The following is a 22,712-nucleotide window of genomic DNA, read 5'->3' on the forward strand; positions in this document are numbered from 1 at the left end:
CTCATGGTCACTCATAGTCAATTCCTGACTGGATTACTCTAATGCACTCTATATAGGGAGTTACCCTTGAAACTTTAGCCGATGAAAAATGTGACAGCACGGGCACTTATATGTGTTTCTAGAACTATATGGGTTATACCTCTGAGCTGATTGGTTTCCAGTTTGCTTCCGAGGCCAATTTCTGTAGAATTGGCCTGTTTTTGACTTTTCAAGTCTTTCATGGCATAAGACCAGATTATTTGAGGACTATCTCATCTGATTATAATTGCCTGTCCTGTCAGATCTGGCATGTTGCAGGTCCTATCTGTCTGGGAACTACACTTGGCAGTTCCTAATTACAGGCAGTGCTGCTGTGAAAAATGGTGGTGGTGCCCACTTTATGCGACATTTTCAACACCCCTCCCCCACCTCAAAGGTTATCTCCATCCCTCCTTATTCTCTGGAAGACCTTCAAGACCTAGCTAGGTTATCAGGCTTGGGGATCTCAGGGGACTATTGAGATCTTGAGGGTGCCCCAATTAATATCTAATGTTCTATATGCCTTGTTATTTTTTATCTTTTTAATGATTGCTTCTTAATATTGGTTTATATTCTTGTTGTACACCGCCCAGCCACTTTTTGTGAAATGGGTGACCAAAAAAGTTTGATATATACATATAAATAATTAAATTAAACAAGCAGCATGAGCCACAGCAGCTACTCTTTTAGAAAGATGGTATGTGTGTTTGTGTAAATAGAAGGGCATTTCTCTTAGGTTTTAAGCTGGAAAAATGGGTTAAATTGAAAGGCTTTGTAAAAGATGGTAATTTTCATGCATTCTGAACTTCGGTTCTAATCTACAAAGGAATTGAGCAGCACAGAGGCACAATCTTCTCTAAGTAATTGATTATCATTAGTAGCTATTTACAGATTTAAAAGAGAGTAAAAAGGAAAGGTATTATTCAGGTTTAGAAGCAAAAGACTTTGCATAGCTAATTAGAACATAGTGAAATTAGAAACTAAGAATCAAAATACCTGAATAAGACAATACTAAATAATTAGTCCTTTATAATGTTATTTTACTTGCTTACATGCATGTGATCAAACTGAACAATGATCCTTTAAACTACACTTTTGCATTTATTAAGATGACTTTTTATTCTTATGCATGCACAACAGGAGTTTATAGTAGATCTGAATTATTTTTTTAGAAATTACAGGTAGCAGCGGGGATGAAAAATCTTTGTGATGGACTGACATATACAGATAGTGCTCAAGTCCCATCACAATTCAGACATTGTCCAAAGTTATGATGGTGCTGAACGAGGGAACACACAACTGGTACTCAGAATTCACAGCCATTGCCATGTCCCTGGGGTCATGTGATTGTGATCCAGCTACTCAGCTTACAATTATGATGGTGTACTGAGCCACAGTCATGTTTTCCAACTTTCCTTGCCAGCTTTCCACAGGCAAAATAAATAGAGAAGCCAACGAGAAGTCAGAAGCTGTAGGCCCTTGGCTTAACGATTTACAGTCTTCGCTTAATGGCAACTGGGAATGTAGAACTGCCATCACTAAGTGACACAATCTTGTATTTTGCTTTATGACTGTGTCCCTTAATGACAGCAATTCTGGTCCCAATTGCTGTTGTAAGTTGAGGATTCTCACCAAAAGGCAAGACAAGAAACAACAGTTGGAAACTAACCAAAGAGAGAAGCAACCTAGAATTAAAGAGAAATGTTCCAGCAGTGAGAGTACCGTATTTTTTGGAGTATAAGATGCACCGGAGTATAAGACGCAGCTTAGTTTTTGGGGAGAAAAATAGGGGGGAAAAAAACTGCCTACCAGATATTTATCTGGCTAGCTTACTGAATCACTTACTTACTTACTTACTTATCACTTACTGAAGCAATGATGTATTGCTGGGTTATAAGAAAGATTTTTAAAGTTGCTTTTGATGATTGGACTGGAGACAAACAGCAAATCAGGAAGCTTATAAGGTGACAAATGTAAATCATCAAATTAGTAAATGCATAGCGGATTGCTATGTCCAGTTTATAATTTTTTTTTAAAAAAAAATAACCAAATATATTCAAAACAACCTAATCAAAAGAAAAGCACAAAACAATATTCACAAAAGCTCACATTTTGGGATCTGCTAACACCCTGGCCCATGCCTGGGAGAAAAGGTCTTAACAACCTCTTGGAATGCCAAAAGTGTTGGGCCCTCTACATATCAAGGGAAAGTTGTTTCATAGGAAAGGTATTACAGAAGGACACCTTCCTCAGTCCCATAAGATTAATAGAGGGGATCTGAAGTATGCCTACCGTGTCCGATGGAATGGGCAAAATTTTTGGGAAATAATTGGTTCCTCATGTAACCTGGCCCTGCTGCCAGCTCCAACACTCTTTGTGGCAGTTTTTCAAGGTGACCTTCATTATCCACTCTGCTGCTGTTCTGTTCTTCATGTCACTTTGGACTTTGATCCAAAATAACTCACAGGACAAACTGCCCCAACTACAATTCAACTAAACCCCAACAACCTCCACAAATTATCTTGTACTCTTCTAACACCATGGAGGCCAAGATAAGCTACAGCAGTATATTAAGCTTCAGCAATATATTTAAAAAATCCAGTTGTGTGGCAGAGATATGCATTGGAATAATCTTGTCCTAAATAACCAATTTTGGGAAGGACTTACAATGAACTGAAGGATGAATAAATAAGACAAGTCGCACCACAGAATTTGAAATAACTGTTTAGCATTGTGTGTAAATGGATGGGTGATTAGGGGAGTTGAGACATGGAGGAAATAATTGGGAGAAGAAGCTTTATAGATTTTCTTTGCCCCTACCCATATCCTATGACTTCCTCAAGGTCCAATATTATGAAAACTAAGCAAATAAAATAAAGAGATCCTTGTTGGCAGTAGAAAAAGAAAGAAGAATATTTGGGCTCTTCCTATAAATAACTTCTAGAACACTTAGCCATGGCTTGACTTTGGTGAAACTTCAGATTCCCTTCCCAGGATGTGGGCCCACAGACAATTAGGGATGACCAACAATGGCAAGTGCATTTTATTATCCCTCCAACCTTGTGCATCCCTCAGACATAGAAACAGAACATAGACTCTGATGTAACAGTTAGTTTCATAGATGAAATTACACTATACCAGTTTGAATTGCCCACACACTTATTAGAGAAAACTCTGCTAGCTGAGACAACTGACAGGCAGTCACTTCAAGTCAGTCCTATTTGTGACTCTTCTGCAGTTGAAAATAAATGATCTTGTTACTCAAAAATAACAGCTTTTTTGAATGTCCCGGGCATAAACTGGTTATAGCTGTCTGGGGGGAACAAGGGACAATTTCTTTCCCCTCTCAATAGCACCATTTGAAGGCATCCCACTCCTTTCCTTTTCTCATTGTTGCCTGAACTTCCTCTGTTGCTAGGAAAGTATACAGATTTTGCTGATGTTTTGGGAGAAGAAGAAACACCTGCTCATTGGACAGTGCCTGTATCATCAATTTAAAACCCAGTGTCCAGATCCCAGATAAAAGGCAACATCAGGGGTCTTTTTATAGTGTGGTGACCAAAACTGGGTGCAGTACTCTAGGTGTGGTCTTAGTGAGGCTTTATAGAGTGGTGTTAGTACCTCATTTGATCTTGATTGTATCCCTCTGTTAATTGCATTGGCTTTTTAAACTGCACACTGCCACTGCACACTGCTGGCTCATATTTATCTGATTGTCCACTAAGACTCCAAGATCCCTTTCACAGTTACTGTTATTAAGCCTGGTTTCCCCCAGTTTATATGTGTGCTTTTGGTTTTTCTTACCTAAGTGTAAGACTTTACTTTTCTCTACACTGAATTTCATTTTGTTAGATAGGGTCCAGTGTTTAAATCTGTCAAGATCCATCTGGATCTAGAGCCTATCAGACAGAATCAATCAATCAATCAATCAATCAATCAATCAATCAATTTAACATATATGCTGCCCATCTTTCCTGTAAGCAACTCTAGGCTATTACAACCAATAAAAGCAACAAGATATAACATTAAAACAATAAATATTAACAATAAAATTGACTTAAGAATTAACAAGGAAGGCAAGGAAGGGAGGAAGATGGACTTATCTCATTTTCAGTATGACAGGCCCATATCGGGGTCCCAGACCAATTGGCATAGCCAGGCACAGCCAAGAATGCCCAGCTCCTCTTAAAGGAAGAGTTAGATGTCATCAAGGTTGCCTATAAACATGTGTTGGCAAGAGGGTGCCAAGAATGCAGTGGGCGGTTTGGTGTTATTGTCCACTATATTCTTTTCCACAGTTTGTTGGAAACCCCAATGGGCTGCTGTCTGTAATTGCTGGTTCAGAGAAGATAATCCAATTTCACTGGTCACTGCTTGTTCAAGAGAAACTGCTCTGTCCCTTGTAATATGCCTTTTCATACCCAACTGATTTCGGTGGATGGGAAACAGCAATATGAGGTGGAATTATTCTAGATTTTAGATGCAGCAGGAGATATTTAAATCTTATTCCCTGGAAGGGCTATTCTAAATCAAAAGGTTGTGGGAGGGGCAAAGGATGTCCACATGAGATAACCTGCCTGTGTTTGTGAGTGCATGGCTTGAGACAGAACACACTATATATTTTGATATCCTTTGTGTCTGTGGCTATTTGAGAATTCACTGAGTTACAGCTGGGAAATCTCATGGATACCCTTGTCCAGATCTCAGCTACTAGGATTATAAAAATATTTTCACATTTCCTGCAGATGGCTAGATTCTTTTCTTTGCTCATAATTCTAATTCAGATTCCATTATAGACAGCTGTTGGCTCTGATAGAAAATAATTGCTCTTTTACTAGACTCAGCTGTGAGCAGTCAGGCTTCCTTTGCCTTATAGAGTATATATAAACATAGGAAGGAATAAAATTAACTAAATACATGTGAATAAAGTGATTCATTGAGAATGCCGATCAAATAATGAACCAAACCACAGCGCAGGTCAATGGAAATTACAGGTCTCATAGGACATGATAAATGTCTGGAAATGAAGATCATTGATACAGTTATGTTAAAGAGGGGTGTTTCTGTTAGGTTAAGAATAGTCAGGGTTGGAATTTAACACAGTATTTACTAAGCTCACTAAATTTATATTGATTCACAGAAAAATAATGAGGAGAAAATTATGCTTAGAAGGAAACTCCTCTTCAAGCCAGAGTCCTCTACCTTTTCCATTCCATTTTCCAGAAATCAGAAAGTATATATATCACATGCAAACAGCAAAGTCTTCAGGCATCAGAAAAAAGTATACAAAGTAGGAAGATGGAGAGGCACAAGAACATGTTATTGGATGCTCTGTGTCAGTGAAGTTGGAAACAATGACATCTATCCATGGTTGGCTGAATGGACTACTGTTTCTCAAGGGTTTGTGAATCCTTCCCAATGTGGGTTCCTGATTAGGTAGGGAACCCAAGTCCACAGAGATTGTAAGTGTGTTCAGCCAAGCATGATTACATTCCAAATTCAGACCTTCCTTCTTGATAGAAAGAAGCTTGGGTATTGGGACTAGAGCCTGCTGGTTGGATGGGCAATTCTTGGAATAGAAGTCCACATACCTTAAAGTAGTTGAGATTGAGAAATGCTTGCCCTAGCCTAGACAGTCTTTTTGAAATGCAAGGCAGCTTCAAAATGCATTAGGAAGGATAATCATGACTTCCTTTGTCTGGGAACATAAAGCCCCTTTCTTCAAGTACTATACTGTTGGCCAAGCAACCAATCAGTCACACATTGAGCAATACAACATAATTGCTGGAGACATAGAGCACAACAAAAAGAAAGATGAGAGGAAATCAAAGATCTGTAAAAACAAATCCAGGAAGGGAATTCTTCTATGGATGCAGATGTGTAGGCACTTTATGGAAAAGGGAAGAGGACAGGATAAAGGTCCTTCGTTGAATTGATCATTCAGACTCCTAATGAGCTCAGAAAGGGGCTTGCAGATTGGAGAGACAAAAATGGGAAAACTGTTTTAACTCTGATAGTTTTCAAAGGTATACAGGATTATTAGAATGACCCAAAAGCATATCACTGTGTTGCAATCCAATGGAATTATTGGCCATTTAACCTGTGTCTCAGAAAGCATGATATTAATAGCAACAACCCAGCCCCCATCCTAGTACTTAGCTATTGCCAGTATACGATGCACAAGGAGAAACTGCTCTACTAATTTATACTGAAAACTATTCCACACCGATCTCAACAAATATGTGACATTAAGCCATAACATTCTGGACTCTCTTCGCTTTAAAATTCAGCAACTTGTTTGATTTAGTCTCTTACTGAGCAAACAAACAAGCAAGAAACCAATTAATTTTTTTTTCTGAATAAGTTTAGGCTACAGATCTCACCATCAAGAAAACCTGAGGGATCTTCTGAATAGTAATTAGGCAAATTCAATTTCTACTGAGTAGCTTGCAAGTGTTATTGAAAGATATACCCTCAACCATTTGCATATCTGATGAAACAGAAATTGTAGCGCAGCCTTCTTCAACATGCTTTCTGCATGTGGTAGAATTACAAAACATAGCAATGCTCTCAGGGACCAGTGTGTGCAGGCTGAGAATTTTGGGAAAAGTGATCCGAAAACACCAGGAAGCCATTCAGGTTGTAAAATAGTTCCATTATAGTAAGACTGAAAGCCATATTCTTTTATATATTTCATCCTTCAGTAACAAAATATTCTGATAAGGTCTGTTTCTGATTCAGCACATTCCTAAATTATCAAAAAAAAAAAAAGGACAAAGTATTAATGGTGATTCTAAATATTTTGTAGAAATAAATGGCGTGATTTACTTCTTGGTAAGCACAGATTGAATTGCAGGGTACGTTGTTCATGTTATGACATTATATGAAGACTCTAGAAAATGCAGTATGTCAGAAAAGATATACAGATGTTTGTATTGGATCAGTATTTTGTAAAATGATTTTTTAATATTTCAAAACGAAGAAATTTGTGCAGTTGAAATTTTTAGAATGAAGAAAAATAAATAGGATCTGCAACAAAATGCATACTCCATTGTGGGGCTCAAATCTATTTAATTTCATTATCTTCCTATCCCAGTTATCTAATTCTTCCTCTTCTCTTCCATAATTCAATCATATTCCATAGTCAATGACTAGATTGAATCTTCACTGGTAATTTTCTTTTTTTTTTTTTACTTTATTATTATTATTTTATTTCTCCAAATGCTGAATTTGTCCCTAGTACTATCATGGTTGATTGGGAGTACTGAAGTGCTTCCAGGTTGAAGGGAGTAGCTGGTGATGTCACTGTTATTTGTGTTGTGGTCTGCCAGCAGCCTGCGGAGCTGGGAGCGGAGTCAGACAGTGAGGAGGCTAGGGAGAACAATGAGCCAGACCTGGAGTCTGGGGAATATCCAGATGCGGGCTCTGCGTTGGAGGCAGAGATGGGGCCAGGGCCATCTGGGAGTGATGCACGGACTCCTGAGTCCCCAGAGTCGGACAGCAGAGAGACAGAGGAACAGGAGGAGCCTGTTCCTAGTGCACGCATGCCAGAAGGCAAGAGGGACGACTCAGGAGTAAGGCTAGATGATTGGCCCCTCCCATAAGGCTTAAAAGAGAAACAAAGGCACTTGGGGCCTTTTGCAGGAAAGCAACGTTGCTAACTCTGTTTCCAGTCAGTGTCTCTTGTTTGTTTCTGAACTTTGTGGGGCTTTGCCAAGTAAGGCCTTTGGCAGGGTGTCAAAGAAGATAAGGTTGGTGATTATCCTGAAAGACTTCTTCTAAAGGACTTGTTTTGCAACTAATTGGGACTCATCTGAGAATTACATTCATTCCCAGCTGTTACAATAAAGTAGGTTTGTTTGGGACTAATTGTGTCTTGTAATGACTCAGTAAGCCTAGGTCATAACAATTTGGAGGATGCCTAGTTAGGGTCTCCTTTCATGTCCCCATTAAGCTTCCCAGTGAAGTGGTACCCATCTATCTACTCGCGGTTACCCGCTTTTGAACTGTTGGATTGGTGAGACCTGGAGCGAGTGACATGCACTTACCCCGCTATGCAGCAGCAATCAGATTTTGAATGCAAGCATGCAGATTGTCAACCCAGCATCCTAACCATGTGAACCATTCCCTTGCCTGCTGACATTGCTCTTGGTATCAATTTTGCTACTTTTGAACAGGAACACAATCATGCCCATATATTCAAATATGGAAGAAATTATACATAAAATATTTCACTCCCACTGAACAATAAAAACAAAAATAAAGTTTCTTGATCGTCTAAATTCCTTTGTAGCCTGCATCAAGGTATTCTACAGTAAAGAAATAATAAAGCGGAAAAAGCACAAATAGGACAAACGAACAAGGTGAAATGCATGAGAAGCACATTTAAAAGGGTTGAAAAATAAGAAGGAAAAAATTGAATCAATTATTTAAAGTTAAGAAATATTAAAATATAAATATTAAATGAAATGAGCAGAAGCCAAAAAAAATCCTTAATAGAAAAGAGTATCATGATAAAAAATGACAATAACAGAAAGTAAAATATGAAGAAACATATAGGACAGAAACATGAGGATGGACAGATGTGATATCAAGGAAAGCTAATGAGAAACATTACAGAAAAGCTAAAAGTTAAGAATAGTGTTAAGAATGAGCAAACATTTAGAATCAGCACAAGTATGAGAAGACAAAGCTGAATTGTAGATATTAACTTGTTATTGAGAAGGTATCAACAATGATTTTTACACAAAAAATAAGATCAAAATGGCAAATTCCAGCAATCTTATCCTTGAGCAATCTCATGTCATGCTTTCTAAATTAATTCCTATCAGAACACCAACATTTCTCTAGTTTTACTACTTTTAATTGTACTGCTTTCAGGAATTTTTTAAATATTTCTGTTTTAAATAAAATCTTGCAATGTTGGGATTGTGCAAATGCCATTTCAAGGTAGCATTTTAGCTTGGCACCTTTGGGCCACTGGATTGTGACCATTGTTTTAAAAAGATATAACTTTTATTTTTTTAGATTTGAGAATCTGAGGAAATGGTTCTTATACTAACTGGAAATGCCAAAATTTATAGAATAAATTGTAATTAAAGCTGTTTGGTTGATAGTAATAATACCTGAACGCTCAAGTACTTTTTTTTGGCAATATTAAAATTCTCTGTAAATATAAAAGCATCTATTTTGGCCAGCATCATTTTCACAGTTTGGAAACCCATAAGGAGGGCATGCATCCAACAGCAGCTTCTCACATATGTTGCTCATGAATTGACACTGAGAAGAGCATGTCTCCATTTTTGATATCGGACTGCTCATTAGAACAATCAGTGCTCACAACTATCATTATGTCTCCTCAATGTGATTATACTAGTGAGCACTACTCTACTTGAAAAATGCTTCCTTTTATTAATCTTCACCCCCTTGGGATTCTGCTTGTTGGACATCCCTCTAATATAGCCGGCTTATTTCCTTTATTTTTCTGGAGCTAAAAATATCTAAATGTTCCTCACTGGGACTTGCTCCAGCCTCTTCATCAGCACATTTGAGCAGCCAAGAGAAGATGCCTGGATCAGATGTAAGCAAAGAAGAACATAATCATTTAAATGCAATTATACTGGGTTCTGCAATTAATGCCATTGTTTTAAAATTTTGGTTTCCTGTAGAAATGGCCATATGACAATTGCCAGATTGCAGCTGCTTTTGCTTTTGTACTCTTGGTTTGGCATTGTAATTTGTGATGGGTCACAATCATTAGAAAATTTGTTATGTCTTAAAACCCACTGTACTCTATGGGAGAAGATAATCACAACCAACCAATTCCATTGATTTAAATGGAATTGGAGAATGACTAACTCTTTGGATTGGAGCCACACAATCAACTATTTTAAGGAGACAGATTATAGTAGGCCATTCACATATCCTTTAGAGTTTTAGTTTGCTTGGGAGCCAATGACGAAATCAATTCATTCAATATTGGCCACTATATCATATGTAACTCTTCATTCTTACTTTTGTAAGTATGTCAGAAACATTTTTCTCCCATTCATCAAAATCATATCCATAAGTTTCAAATGATCTTTTGTGTGATATTAATCCTGGTACTCAGGGTTCCTACTATGTTCCTTAACATTGCAAATGTTTGTTGGTTGTATGGCTTGCTTGGTGGCTATTTAGTGTTCTTGTTCGTTTATTAATGAAATTAATTATCCAATAATAGGACCCTACTATTTTTTTAGATAAGTGATTGCCCTGAGCATTTCATTAGGGGAATCAGTAGTATTTCTCCAATTATAAATGGGATCTTCCTTCTTACTCTAAGTGCAGCATTTTAGGATGCTAAAAAATTGGTCTCAACTATCAACTATTGTGTGATAGTCCTCTTGTTATTTGAAGAAAGCCATCATTTTTCCTCAGACTTCTCTTTGAAGGTAAGAGGATGAAGGATGTTTGAAAACATCCTATTTTCACAATATTAACTCTTGGTAATAAATTCTTTTTTCATTCAACTATATTTCTACCTTATGCCATCTAGCTCATTCTTAAAAATAATGTCAAGACTATTTTACCAGATCTTTTGCTGTAATCAAACTATATTGTATCTAAAGAATTATCATTATCTGCTATGGAAGTTATCTAATTAAAAATATGTTGCCTGGAAATAGTCTTTGAAAAATCAAAGCTTGGAATAAACACCTTTTTCTTGGAAAAAATGTTTTTGGAATCATATATCATATCATATATCATATCACAAATCTTTTAAATCTAAAGATGCTGCAGCAAGCAATATCTGCTTCAGGATGTTGGCATACTTGCATATGCTTATGCCATTCCTGTAATCTTATCACTTTTGTCAGAAATCTGAAAGGTTTTGCCTGAGTGGACTCTATACCTCTATACCCTGATACATATATTTCAGAGAAAACATACATTAGATGACTTCTAGGAGAAGATCACAATCCGTCAAATAGAGTAAAAAATTACTCTAAGTTTCTAAGTGATTCCTAAAGTGTGCATGCATGGATGACATCCCACCTAGGTTCATGCTTCATCTCTGCTTTTGTTCTGCAATTCTGGCTTGTATATGTAATGAATAAATTTACCAGGAAACAGGAGAAAAATATATAAAATGCAATGTATCAAAATATTTAGAATATTAAATTGTGAAATGCTGGCTTATGAGAGCTTCATAATATCTGGCAATGTTATTGATGCAAAAGCTGTTCTTACCTGCAGTGTACGACCATTGGTCCAGCATCAGGAGGATTACAAGTTTTAACTCGTCGTAAGAAAGCTAGGAATGGTGTTGGATGTTCTGGAACGCCATGATCCGGCCATGCAGTGAACTGGAATTGTCTAACTTCTCTCTTCTCACTCGATCCATTCTAACACATAAGAACCTTAGTGTAAATTATTTTTAGTGCCAAAACAGTACACCAGAATGCAATCATCATGAAATCAAGCAAAACAAATTTATTGTTGGTCTAAAACTGTTATTTTTATCCACCTTTTTAAATCACAGTCATTAAATATTTGATGAGAATTAGGGCAAGCATGGCATTAATATTCAGTATTTTTGTCTATAGTTAAGTTAGATATGAAAAATGATTTTATGTAAGAAAGTTTAATATAAGAAAAAGGTAAAGAAGCTTGTCTAATTTTTTTTGAGGGGGAAAGACGACAGGAGAAAAAGAAGCTATTTACTGTGATTGTCAAGAGGAGAACAAAAAATAATGTGTAGAATTTTTTTACAACAGTGTTTTAGATTTAATGGTGGAAATGCTCCATATGTGTAAAGTTGGTTTAAAACAGCAAGAATTTTATGAAATTTTCTTGACCCTAAGGACATCTGTTAAGTAAGAGTTTATTTCAAGGAATTTTGCTGTTGAATTGCATTCTTTATGTAAATCAACATTTTGAACATCAGTGTAAAGACCTTTAATTCTCTTTATACAGAAATTTGAACACTTGCTTGTGATACTGCCAAAACTTAGATAACACCCTTGTTCCATTAAAGGATACTCAATGCTTACATAACACAAACATACCTTATAAAGGGCAAATGTTCTAACACAGTATGTTGCCAATTCTACGGTGTCCAGCAATGTGACTTGAATCAATCCATATGTTTCTGTTCCTCTGCTTGGCCAATACTGATCACATTTAACCTGCAAAAAACAAGTCAAGTATGAGGGGAAAAATGAAAGATAAAATAAGTGATGTTACATTACTATAAAGAAGTGGAAAACAAATGGAAACCAGCTAAAGAGAAGAATACTAAGTTGAGATAGGAGAGAACCAAAAGACCCCCTAGCTGTCGTGCAAATGATCCAGATCATCCAGAAGGAGAGAAGGAAGGTATGGTTCATTGGGGGAACATTACTGAAATAGCTTTTACAGCACTCAGCATGTTGTGTGAGACAGTGGGAACTCAAGTCAGAATACTATAAGTTTTATAGGGGATTTCTTACAGTGAAGCAAGACCTCTAATGAAGCTTTATGAGTACTCTTGGAATTCCATGGTCCAGATGGTATGTCTCAGCACAACTATATAAGAATGGAATTAAGAAAAAGAACATTCATGAAACTACTTCCTCTGATAAAAGACAATGCTTCCCCAATTTATCTTTGTCATCCTTAGCTGGTAAGTGTCCACTGAAAAAAAATAAGGCACGTTTAGTTATTATAACAAAAAGTATGGTCTATTGTTACAGCTGAAGCAGAATTTATTTCTAATTGACCTTATTTTTATTTTCACTATGGAATAGATCTGATGACCTTATTGAAATTTAGCATGTCCACTTCCATTTTTACATTATTCACTGTGCCCAGCTGCTGATGGTTCTGGTTATTTTTTCCCCAGGTGTTCCTTCCAGGAAGGTCACTTCATTTGAAAGCATCTTTTGATCTCTCAAGTTGGGAGATAGTTGGCCTTACTCTGCTATGGCAGGGAAAGGGGCTTTTTTTACTCCCTTCCCTCTTAAGAAGCAGACAGAATGCTTAAAAAAAATAAATGTGTGTCCAAATGTCCTTAGAAATTCAGTTATAAACTTTATCAGCCAATACTAACAAAGAAACCATATAGCTGAGATCAAATTTATTAGCTACATTTCAAATCATGAAATAAAAATAAAGCATGTTCCTTTTAATTTTATACAAATTATAATAAAATATTCAAGTAACTGCCAAATATGCCAAATGTCTAAACGACACTATCTCATAAAAAGTCTCCTCTGGATTTCCTGCATTTGATAAAAAAATCAAATGCAGAAATAAACCTGCTGAACCACCTGCTGAAATAAAATCAGTAGGGGTTGAATGACTTACTTTCCCATATGAATGAAAGCTGACACCTCTGCAGAACTGAGGAATTCAAATATGTACATTTATTACTAGAGAATATTCATGAACCTTCACACTCCAGCAAGCTATAAATATCAAAAGATGGTCCAACTTTGCAGCAGTTGTGCTCAGAAAAGAAATTTCCATATGTAAACCCTCCCTCCCCCACCTTGCACAAAAAATGATGAACATAATCCTTGACATTCAAGGGTAAGACAGGCAATTTTCTGGTACAAAGATTTAGTCTCAATTCTAAAAGAAAGAAAAAAACTCAGTACAGAAGTAAGATTTTTATTTGCCTTCTTTTCTTCAGCACCTTGGAGAGACCTCCCAGCACTACAGGATCTCAGCTACTCTTCTGTCCCTTTAAAAAACTGTTTAAGTGTATTTTCAAACTGTGATCTGCCTCAGCCACCTGTTGATCTTACAAGGATGAATACTAATCACCTCCATGCAGTTTTAATATCTGCTGATGTATTTGGCATTTAGCATGACATTTTCTTTTGAAGATTCCGTTTGATAAGCTTTTCAGTGCTTGGTTATTAACTACTAGATTACACTATCAGTAAAGAAATAACAGTAGAAAATTAACTTACAGTGTTATTCAGTAAAACAGCAGCACATCATGGATGTAAGATTAAAAATAATTGCACCATCCTGACTCTCAATTGGCACACAGTAAGGATTCTGTTGCACTGAGGAATGCACAGTATAAAATGATTAACCTGCCTCTGGTTAGAAAAAAAAATGGCTTCACACATGGGCTTGTTCTAAAAGAACAGCACACTTAGGAACATGAATATGATGCACTGATCAGTCTGTTACCATATAGCATCAATTGCTAGAAATCATCCATCTAATAGAAATCTAATTTTCAAAGAATTTTTGTGGCCAACACAAGTAGAAAAAATATTCATGTAAATTACTAGACCTGAATATACTGTATGTGCGATGTGAACTGAAAACAGATTAGATCTACAAAAGGATAAACACAATATCCTGCCATACTGAATGCAAATCAAATCCAAATAGTAAGGATTCAAAAAAAGATGAAACCAATTTCATGGCAAAAATGGACTTTGTCTTTTTCTCCGTGTCCTCTGATGCCAAGTACAGAAATATTGAGAGATGAAGTGAAAGCATGATTGGAAAGAGCATTGTCCAATGAAAAGTTCAAACAGATTAGCAGAATGCTTCCATTGCACTAGGACAAAATTAAATATTATTCTATTCTTTGAGGGCTGGAAGGAGTAGCATCTTGCTGCCAGTATTGATAAGGCTAAAAAGAGAACAAGACAGCCAAGCTCTTTGACTATCAGACATCACTTCTACAAGCTGAGATCATTAGCACTATGTGGATTCTTGGTGGGAAGATGTCTGGAAGGAATAGAATAGCATTTTCTTTTTTCTTTTTCACATCATTGTCATAAGGATAAGAAAATTACTTTGCCAATCCTGTTGGCAAAGCAGTATTAATGAAAGAGGCCTGAAAGGCCTGAAATGGGAACAGAAAGTCACCTGAAAGACATATTCATGCTTATGAACACAAAAGGTACTTAGCTGTCCCAGGATCCAATATCAATCTCTATTTTTATTTGCTACTATGTAATATATGGACAACATATAGACCGAGTTGTTAGTGCTCAAGACCAATTTCTGTTACTGAAAACTATATAGTCTATAGTGACTTTGCATACATATGCAGTAAAAGAAGTTAGGATCTCTCAGCAATTTGATGAAAAGGAAGAGGAAGAAAGGGAAAAGGCACGAATCCGTTTTCCAACTCCAATAAATGGCAAATTATGTACACATTCTGGTTCAGAAGGTAACAGGATTCCGTGTATCTCATCTCAGTGAAGAGTGATGCTGGCCACATGATCACGGAAGTGTCTTTGGACAATGCTGGCTCCTTTGGCTAGCAAACAGAGATGAACACTGCCCCTAGAGTCAGACACACCTCAACAGAGAAAATCATTACCTATTTTTTTTTCTGTCTCTTGGTATGCACTAGAAATGCATTGTAGGCAGCAGTTTATCTAGTCTGAGATTTATGTTCAGAAATCTTCCTTTATGGACATATTGTCTCTGTTGTGACCCAGGCCCAAGTAGTTAGTATTAAATACAAACAGTTCAAAAACAAACAGACTTTATTAGAACAGCTGAGAATTAACTCATTCTCAGCGAAGTCCAAACTAAATTAAAGCAAATTCTTCAAAACACCATTCCACAGTTTATCACCTGACCTTGGGATAATTAGGCAAACTGCCAAAGGCTTTTCTTGGAAAAAGTTCAGAAGCAGAAGACGTGGACAAGAAATGAATACAGTGAAACAAGAAGCAATTCTCTCAATGGTTGTTTTCCGGCAAAGAGGCCAAGAGCCGTTGCTGGTCTTTTAAGCCTTATGGGAGGGGCCAATCATCTCTTGGCCCTACTCCAGAGTCGTCCTCTCTGCTTTATCTGCTTCTGCCTTCTGGCAGCTCTTCTCATACATGCACTAGGAACAGGCTTCTCCTGTTCCTCTGCCTCTCTACTGTAAGCCTCTGGAGGCTCCTAAATCCGCACATCACTTCCCGATGGCCTTGGCTCCATCTCTGCCTCTGATGCAGAGCCCTCATCCGGGCCTTCCCCAGCCTCCAGGACTGGCCCATGTTCTTCCTCAGCCTCATTGCTTTCCGATTCCGCTGCCAGCTCCACAGGCTACTGGCGGAACACAACAGTCTCCAGGTAGACAATCTCATCTAGTTTCAAGCTTAGCTTTGTTGGTCTAAGGACAATTGCATTAATTAACATGAAGGAGAAAACAAGGAGAAAGAACTAGAGCCATTCATCCTGGTAGAAGACACTCACTTATTTACCATACTATCTCTTTCCCAGATAAGGGAAAGTAGATAGCAACCTTATTTCCATAGCATAACAACTTTAACATGGAAACAATCTGAGATGAGAGTGAGTAAACAAAGTAAAGTAAATTAACCACGACTGTAACACTACACATGGAGATTTTGTAGAAAAGCATCTTACCAAGAGACAAATATTAATGCTTCAAATCATTTGATGTATTCATGCCCTGTGACTGTCGGCTGCTTTTAATACTCTCTAAATTCTCCCTTTAATATTTTGCTTTCATTTTATACAAATAAAACTCATGCAAGTAACAAATATGTTATCAATATTCCTCCATGCATGGCCGTGTGCATAATCCTTTTTGATATAAATTATGCATATGTTAGCAAAGTAATGGACTGATTTTTTCTCTCTAAGGTCTGGATTAGGTCAGGTAAGATTTGGGAGATGACATTTAAATTGAAAACAATAAAGTAAGTAGGGTTATAAATAAAAGAGCTCACCTTGCCCCGTAGCTTCCCCATAGACAAATAAATGAATAACTAATTCACTGTAACAACCTCATTCAATGTTCTCAGCTGTTGAATATTTAAGTTCTCAAAGCTGGAGGTAGTCAGACTTCTAACACATGCTAATGAGCCAACTAAGTTCATTTCTGCTGATGCTCCCCGCCCCCACAAGGAAAAAAAAAATCCCTTTATCTATGCAGCACAGGTTAGAAATGCTGAAGCAAAGCTGCAGGACTGAGCAACAGGAAAGCAAATAAACAAAAAATGTAATGGAACACAGAAAAATGAAGTCCCACAGCAGACGGCTTTTGCTTTCAAGATCAAGTAATTATCAAATCTGCTAGTGGAGGAAAAAGCTTTTCTTTTTTTTTTTTTTTTTTTTGTGTGCATCTATTTCCCAAGCTGGATAGAATACCAAACGGATGAATAACAGACTTTCTGAAATGTCATTCCTATTTTAATAGTAATTTAGGCTTTGATCCAATGGAATCCTTCCATTAGGAGGATAATGGCTGTAAAGGCTTATCACGTTACTACCTAGAGAGACTCCTAAGACATTCCCCAAATCTGTTGTGAAAGGTTATGGTACTATCTGAGGTTCTGCAGGACTGTTGAGTGAGCAGAAGTTGACCTGCATAAGCATAATGTTAATTTAGCTCAACAGTTCACTTTCACCATTTGTACTATCAGAAAAATAAAAATAAAAATCCACATGTTAAGAATGTTCAGTATCTAATTCTCCTACATAGCTGGAGCCAACTAGATTGGCATATCAAAGTAACTTGTTAAGATATGATTCCCAACAAACAAGATGTTTACCGAATCTTGTGAAAAATAAATCAGTTGCAAAAGTAAAAGTCAGAGCACCAAAATGTTTAAGAGTGTTTACACATGGCTTATAAAAGAGAGAAACTTCTATATACTCTACACATGAAGGAACAACAATTTACTAAGGCGACATGTTTGGGCTAAGATCACCTGATAAAGCAATCTGTCATCCTTGCTAAAGGAAGTAAAGCAGTTACCAAAGAAGACAGTAGTAGCATTTATTTAGATATGTTTGAAATTAAGGACACTTCTGTAATTTTCAGGGAAAGCTAGACTGTTACCAAGGCTCCCAGCAATTTCACCTAGAAAAATAGCTGCACCTGTACTTCATCAGCTAGTACTGTATGTAGCCTTTTGACAATAGCCTGTCAAATTCTTTGCACTTCAGATTATGTTGAAAACAAAAAGCAACAGCAAAAGTAGCTGATTCAGTGGGCCCAAGATGCTGGATCACTCGAACTATGTAACAGTGTTATAACATTGACTTAGTCTGTTTTCATGTTACAAACTGGTCCTGTGGATTAACATATTATCAGATACTAGAACTCTAGTATTTTAGCGAATACTAAACCACCGTTTAGAAATCAATATAGATTTAAATCCTATATTGCTATTTAATTTCAAAATTCAGAACTTATGGCAATTCTATGCTCAAAGCACAGGTATTCTATGAGAGAACAAAAAAGTTATGTTGAAAATGCAGAATCAAGAAGTGGTTTGAGCACATCTTTCAGAGAATGGGCTCACAATAGTCTGCACTAATGTGATAAGCTATGCTTGTTCTTATATTGAATAGGAGCTTTTTTTCCCTGTATAAAAGTTATATTTATTCCTGGAACTGAGAATAAGAAACAAAATTATGTTTGCCTAGCTGAAAGCAAATCCAATGCTGGAGCAAATAAAGCCTGTTTGCACCAAAACAAAACAGAGATTGCTAAAAAAAAACATCCTACAATGGAATCTAAGTTACTAATAGATATTTGAGAATTACAATATGAATTCAGTTTGGATATGCATGTATATAGTGCATAATCAACATCATGATTATGTGTCTATAAAGGCTGCCGAATTATTCCCATAAAATATATAGTAAGACACAAAGAATAAAAACGTAGAACACATTATTAACACAGTTTTTTTGATAGAAGCATTAACCATTCCCTGATTATGATTTTATGTATGCATGTGTGTATTAAATTTATTGGCCGCCCATCTTACCACAGGCCAACTCTGGATGGCCAATAAATTATGTATTAATTTTATATGCCACCCACCTCTCCTGTAAGGTGACTCTGGGTGGTTATTTATGATATAAATAACTAGCTAGCTCCATTCACTTTTCATACTGTATCCCAGCATGTCTCTTTATGATTGGTAAAACACTAATGTGATAAGGTTAGGAATACTTTCAGTTTCAATAAAACTATAGTTTTCCTTGCTGGAAATTGGTAGTACTAGTAAATGAATGATCTGTAGGGCAAAACTCTAGATTTACTACAGTAAAATATATGTAGACTTATTTCTGCTGTTTCTGCTATTTTTTTTTGGTACTTAAATGGACCGTGGGATTGTGTGTGAAGCCAGGAGATCCTCATGGATGTCTGGCTACCAGTTTGTACCAAAAACTTTTAGAGAATGATGATGCTGAGATAGCCGATGAACTTCTTCGTAATCTTGACCTGGCGCGTAGGCAGAAATGGGAGCAAACTATGTCTGGATTAGATTTTAAACAGTCAAGCAGGAAGGCATGGAGCCTACTGAGAAAACTGGGAGGAGACCAACCAGCTCAATGTAAATAACAAAAGGTTACTCCAGATCAAGTAGCAACTCAAATTGTCAACTTAACTAGAATACCCCATAATAAGAAACATACTAAACTAGTGAAAAGAGAACTAAAGCATCTAAAAACTCTGGGATTGCCTAACCAGGAATACGCTCGACCCTTCCAAGCAGCTGAAATAGATACTGCCCTGAAGAATGTCAAAGCTGGAAAATCTCCTGGTTTTGATGGAGTAATGCCAGAATTTATCATCCACTCTGGAACTCGCATAAGAGAATGGCTGGCAAAATTTTATACAGATATCCTAACTTCCAGTAAGCTCCCTCCAGAATTTAAAAGAACCAAGGTAATCGGCATATTAAAACCCGGAAAAGAAAGCAATAAGCCAGAAAACTATTGCCCCATTGCTCTGTTAAGTGTCTGTTATAAACTACTGGAAAGATTGATACTTAACAGAATTGGAGAGAAAATTAACGAACAAATACTGGTTGAACAGGCTGGGTTTAGATCTTATCAGAGTTGTGTTGATCAGGTCCTTAGTCTTACAAGCCATATTGAAAGCAGCTATCAGAATAAATTGAAAACATATGTTGTATTTGTGGATCTCACAGCAGCATACGATACAGTATGGAGGGAGGGCCTATTAAGCAAATTCCTCCACGTTGTCCCCTGTAGGACTATGGGCCTCCTAATAAATAACATGCTTTCAGCAAGGACCTTTCAAGTCATCATGGGTGACAAAATCAGTAAGCAAAGACACATGAATAACAGACTCCCTCAGGGCTCCGTGCTGGCTCCATCTCTATTTAATCTATACATTTCCGATATACCACCCACGCTATCAACAAAATTCTCTTATGCTGATGACCTGGCATTAGCATATAGCCACAAGGACATCAAAGCTACAGAAGGCGTACTTACAGCCGACCTCACAACTTTGAGCACATACTTCCACCAATGGAGGTTAATCCCAAGCATAAATAAAACAGTTACATCATGTTTTCACCTTAACAACAAATTGGCAAAAAGAGAACTCAATGTATACCTAAACAACAAACTGCTCTCATATGAGGCAACACCAAAATACCTGGGGGGTCACCTTAGACAGGACTCTGTCTTTTAAAAAACATATTCAGAATATGGCTGCCAAGGTTAACAGCAGAAATAACATTCTACAAAAACTATGCAGAACAACTTGGGGAGCTTCAGTTCCAACTCTTCGATGTGCAGCCTTCGGGCTTTGCTACTCTGCAGCGGAATACTTCGCACCTGTATGGATAAACAGCTCACATACAGGACTTATTGATGTTCAACTTAACCATACGATGAGGCTAATTACTGGGTGCATAAAATCTACACCTAGTTACTGGCTACCAGTTCTTAGTCACATACTTCCCCTGCACTTACGACGACAAGAAGCTCTCATTCGGGAGTATAGCAAGATCCTGTTAAATTCCTCTCTACCCATTCATGGCTGCATTCCTGATCTCTTAAGATGCCGATTAAAGTCAAGAAACCCACCACTCTTGACAGCGCTTAAGCTGCTGGCCGATCATCAGAACACCACACAAAAGTGGATGGAAGCGTGGAGTAGCTATTCCCCCCAAGATATTTCTGAGCAAATTAATCCTAATAGTATACCTCCAGGATTTAATCTATCCCGACAATATGGGTGAAATACAATAGAATTAGAACGACTCATGGGGTGTGTGCTGACTCCTTGTATAAATGGGGAAAGACATCTTCAGCACAATGTGATTACGGGGCTCCCCGACAGACTATCCAACATATAGTCAGGGAATGCTCTAACAGAAGGTATCCAGGAGATTCTAGGGACTTCCTCTGCGTAACAACGACAGCTACTGACTGGATCTCCAAACTCGACATTAAACTCTGAAATGTTATTTCTGTTTTCCTCTTAGGTTTTTTTATTGCTTTTTTTTAAATTGTTTTAATTATTTTAACTTGTAAAAATGAAGTGTTTTAATATTGTGTGTGACCAGCCATACGCGAAATAAATAAATAAAATATGTAGATTGTAGTTAAAAATCAGTGTTACTGCATTTTCTATAGGAACTGATTTATCACAGACAAAAGAGCTCTAAGACTTCAAAGATACTTCATGTTGTTTTCCTCTCCTACACAAAACCTCAATGAAATTCAGTACTCTGTGTTTCAAAGTTTCCATTTCAGCCTGGAGGATACAGTTGATGCATCAAAACAAAATGGGAACGGTGTTTGTAAGCTGAATGAAAATAAAATTTAGAACATTTTATAGTGTTGTCAACTTGAAAATTGCTGAACCAATCAGAACTACAATCGGAAGACTTTAAAAAGCAGGGATGTCCTTGGCATCTTTAATATTTGTGGACTTAAAGTTCCAGAATTCCCTAGTCAGTCATGCTGTGTGAGAGACTTTTTTTAAAAAATAAAAGAAAGCTTACTGAATTACATCAACCACAAAGAAGAAACTTTACCCTTGATCTTTCTTCTAATTTGGTCATCATGACAACAGTGGCACTCCTTTGCTCCCACATCATTCTCCAGAAATCTCCAAAGGTTTCCGGAAGAGCTCCTTGGGTTGCTATGTAAGCATTCTGCTTTCTGTAACCATCTATATAGTTAGCATTTATATAATCACTGCCAGGGATTCCTAAAAAAAAAGGGAAGAAAAAAAAAGACATTATTAATTCAACTATGAATAGTATTTTTTATTTTTATGCCAGAACAAGGAACTAGGAAATGCTAATATATTGTTGCAGAGTATATAATAAAATCTTGACAACCTGTCCAAATTTATCTCTGCCCAAAAAAATTAAGTTGAGGTTATTTTGAATTTCTTTTTAACCTTTGTTTTAATCCTTGGGCTATATAATCACTTCCCCAGAACCCCCTTCCATACCTTCCCCAATGTCATTTCTAAGCATACATAGTTTGGTGCCTGAAGAACTGAGGTTCTGAAGTCAGAACTGAAAAAGCTTCTTGGATGAGAAGAGAAATGTCTTCAAGGAAAAACAACGAAAGTCCTTCTGGAAAAAGTATCTTTGCGACAACCATGACCTAAATGACTGAGCATCTCCACAGACATTTTGATTCAAAGAACTAGAAAAAAATTGGGAAACTTATTTTGGCTCAAACATGATACTCTTTCTAACCAGTGCCTTTTTCTTGTATGTCAGGGGTACATATTATAGTTTCAGGCCTGCATAAAAGTATGATTCTAGTGACTTCTAAAAGTTGCTATCAAAAAGACAACTTTTTGTAATGTAACAGAAAAATAAATAATTTACTGACTCTAATATTGTGTATATTTTATATAATATAATAAACCAAATCAAAATGATTTTTCCCCTTTTTTCATGCACTATTTTGTGGAATTTAAGTGTATG

The 22,712-nt window shown here is 36.9% G+C and overlaps 1 protein-coding gene across 42 annotated transcripts in view; it reads right to left on the reverse strand.

Annotated features, from left to right (window-relative positions):
• PTPRD (protein tyrosine phosphatase receptor type D) overlaps nt 1–22,712 on the reverse strand; it is a 1,336,531-nt gene that overhangs the window by 31,134 nt on the left and 1,282,685 nt on the right. For all 42 annotated transcript variants that reach the window (XM_087886215.1, XM_087886206.1, XM_034410407.3 and 39 more), the window contains 3 exons: nt 21,801–21,976; nt 12,069–12,188; nt 11,251–11,405 (listed from right to left, as the gene is read on the reverse strand). In XM_087886215.1, coding sequence (XP_087742341.1) covers nt 11,251–11,405; nt 12,069–12,188; nt 21,801–21,976 — 451 coding nt within the window. The remainder of the gene's footprint in view (nt 1–11,250; nt 11,406–12,068; nt 12,189–21,800; nt 21,977–22,712) is intronic.

This window comes from Pantherophis guttatus, chromosome 2 (assembly GCF_059756535.1).
Source record: "Pantherophis guttatus breed Tessera chromosome 2, ASM5975653v1, whole genome shotgun sequence".
NCBI lineage: Eukaryota > Metazoa > Chordata > Lepidosauria > Squamata > Colubridae > Pantherophis > Pantherophis guttatus.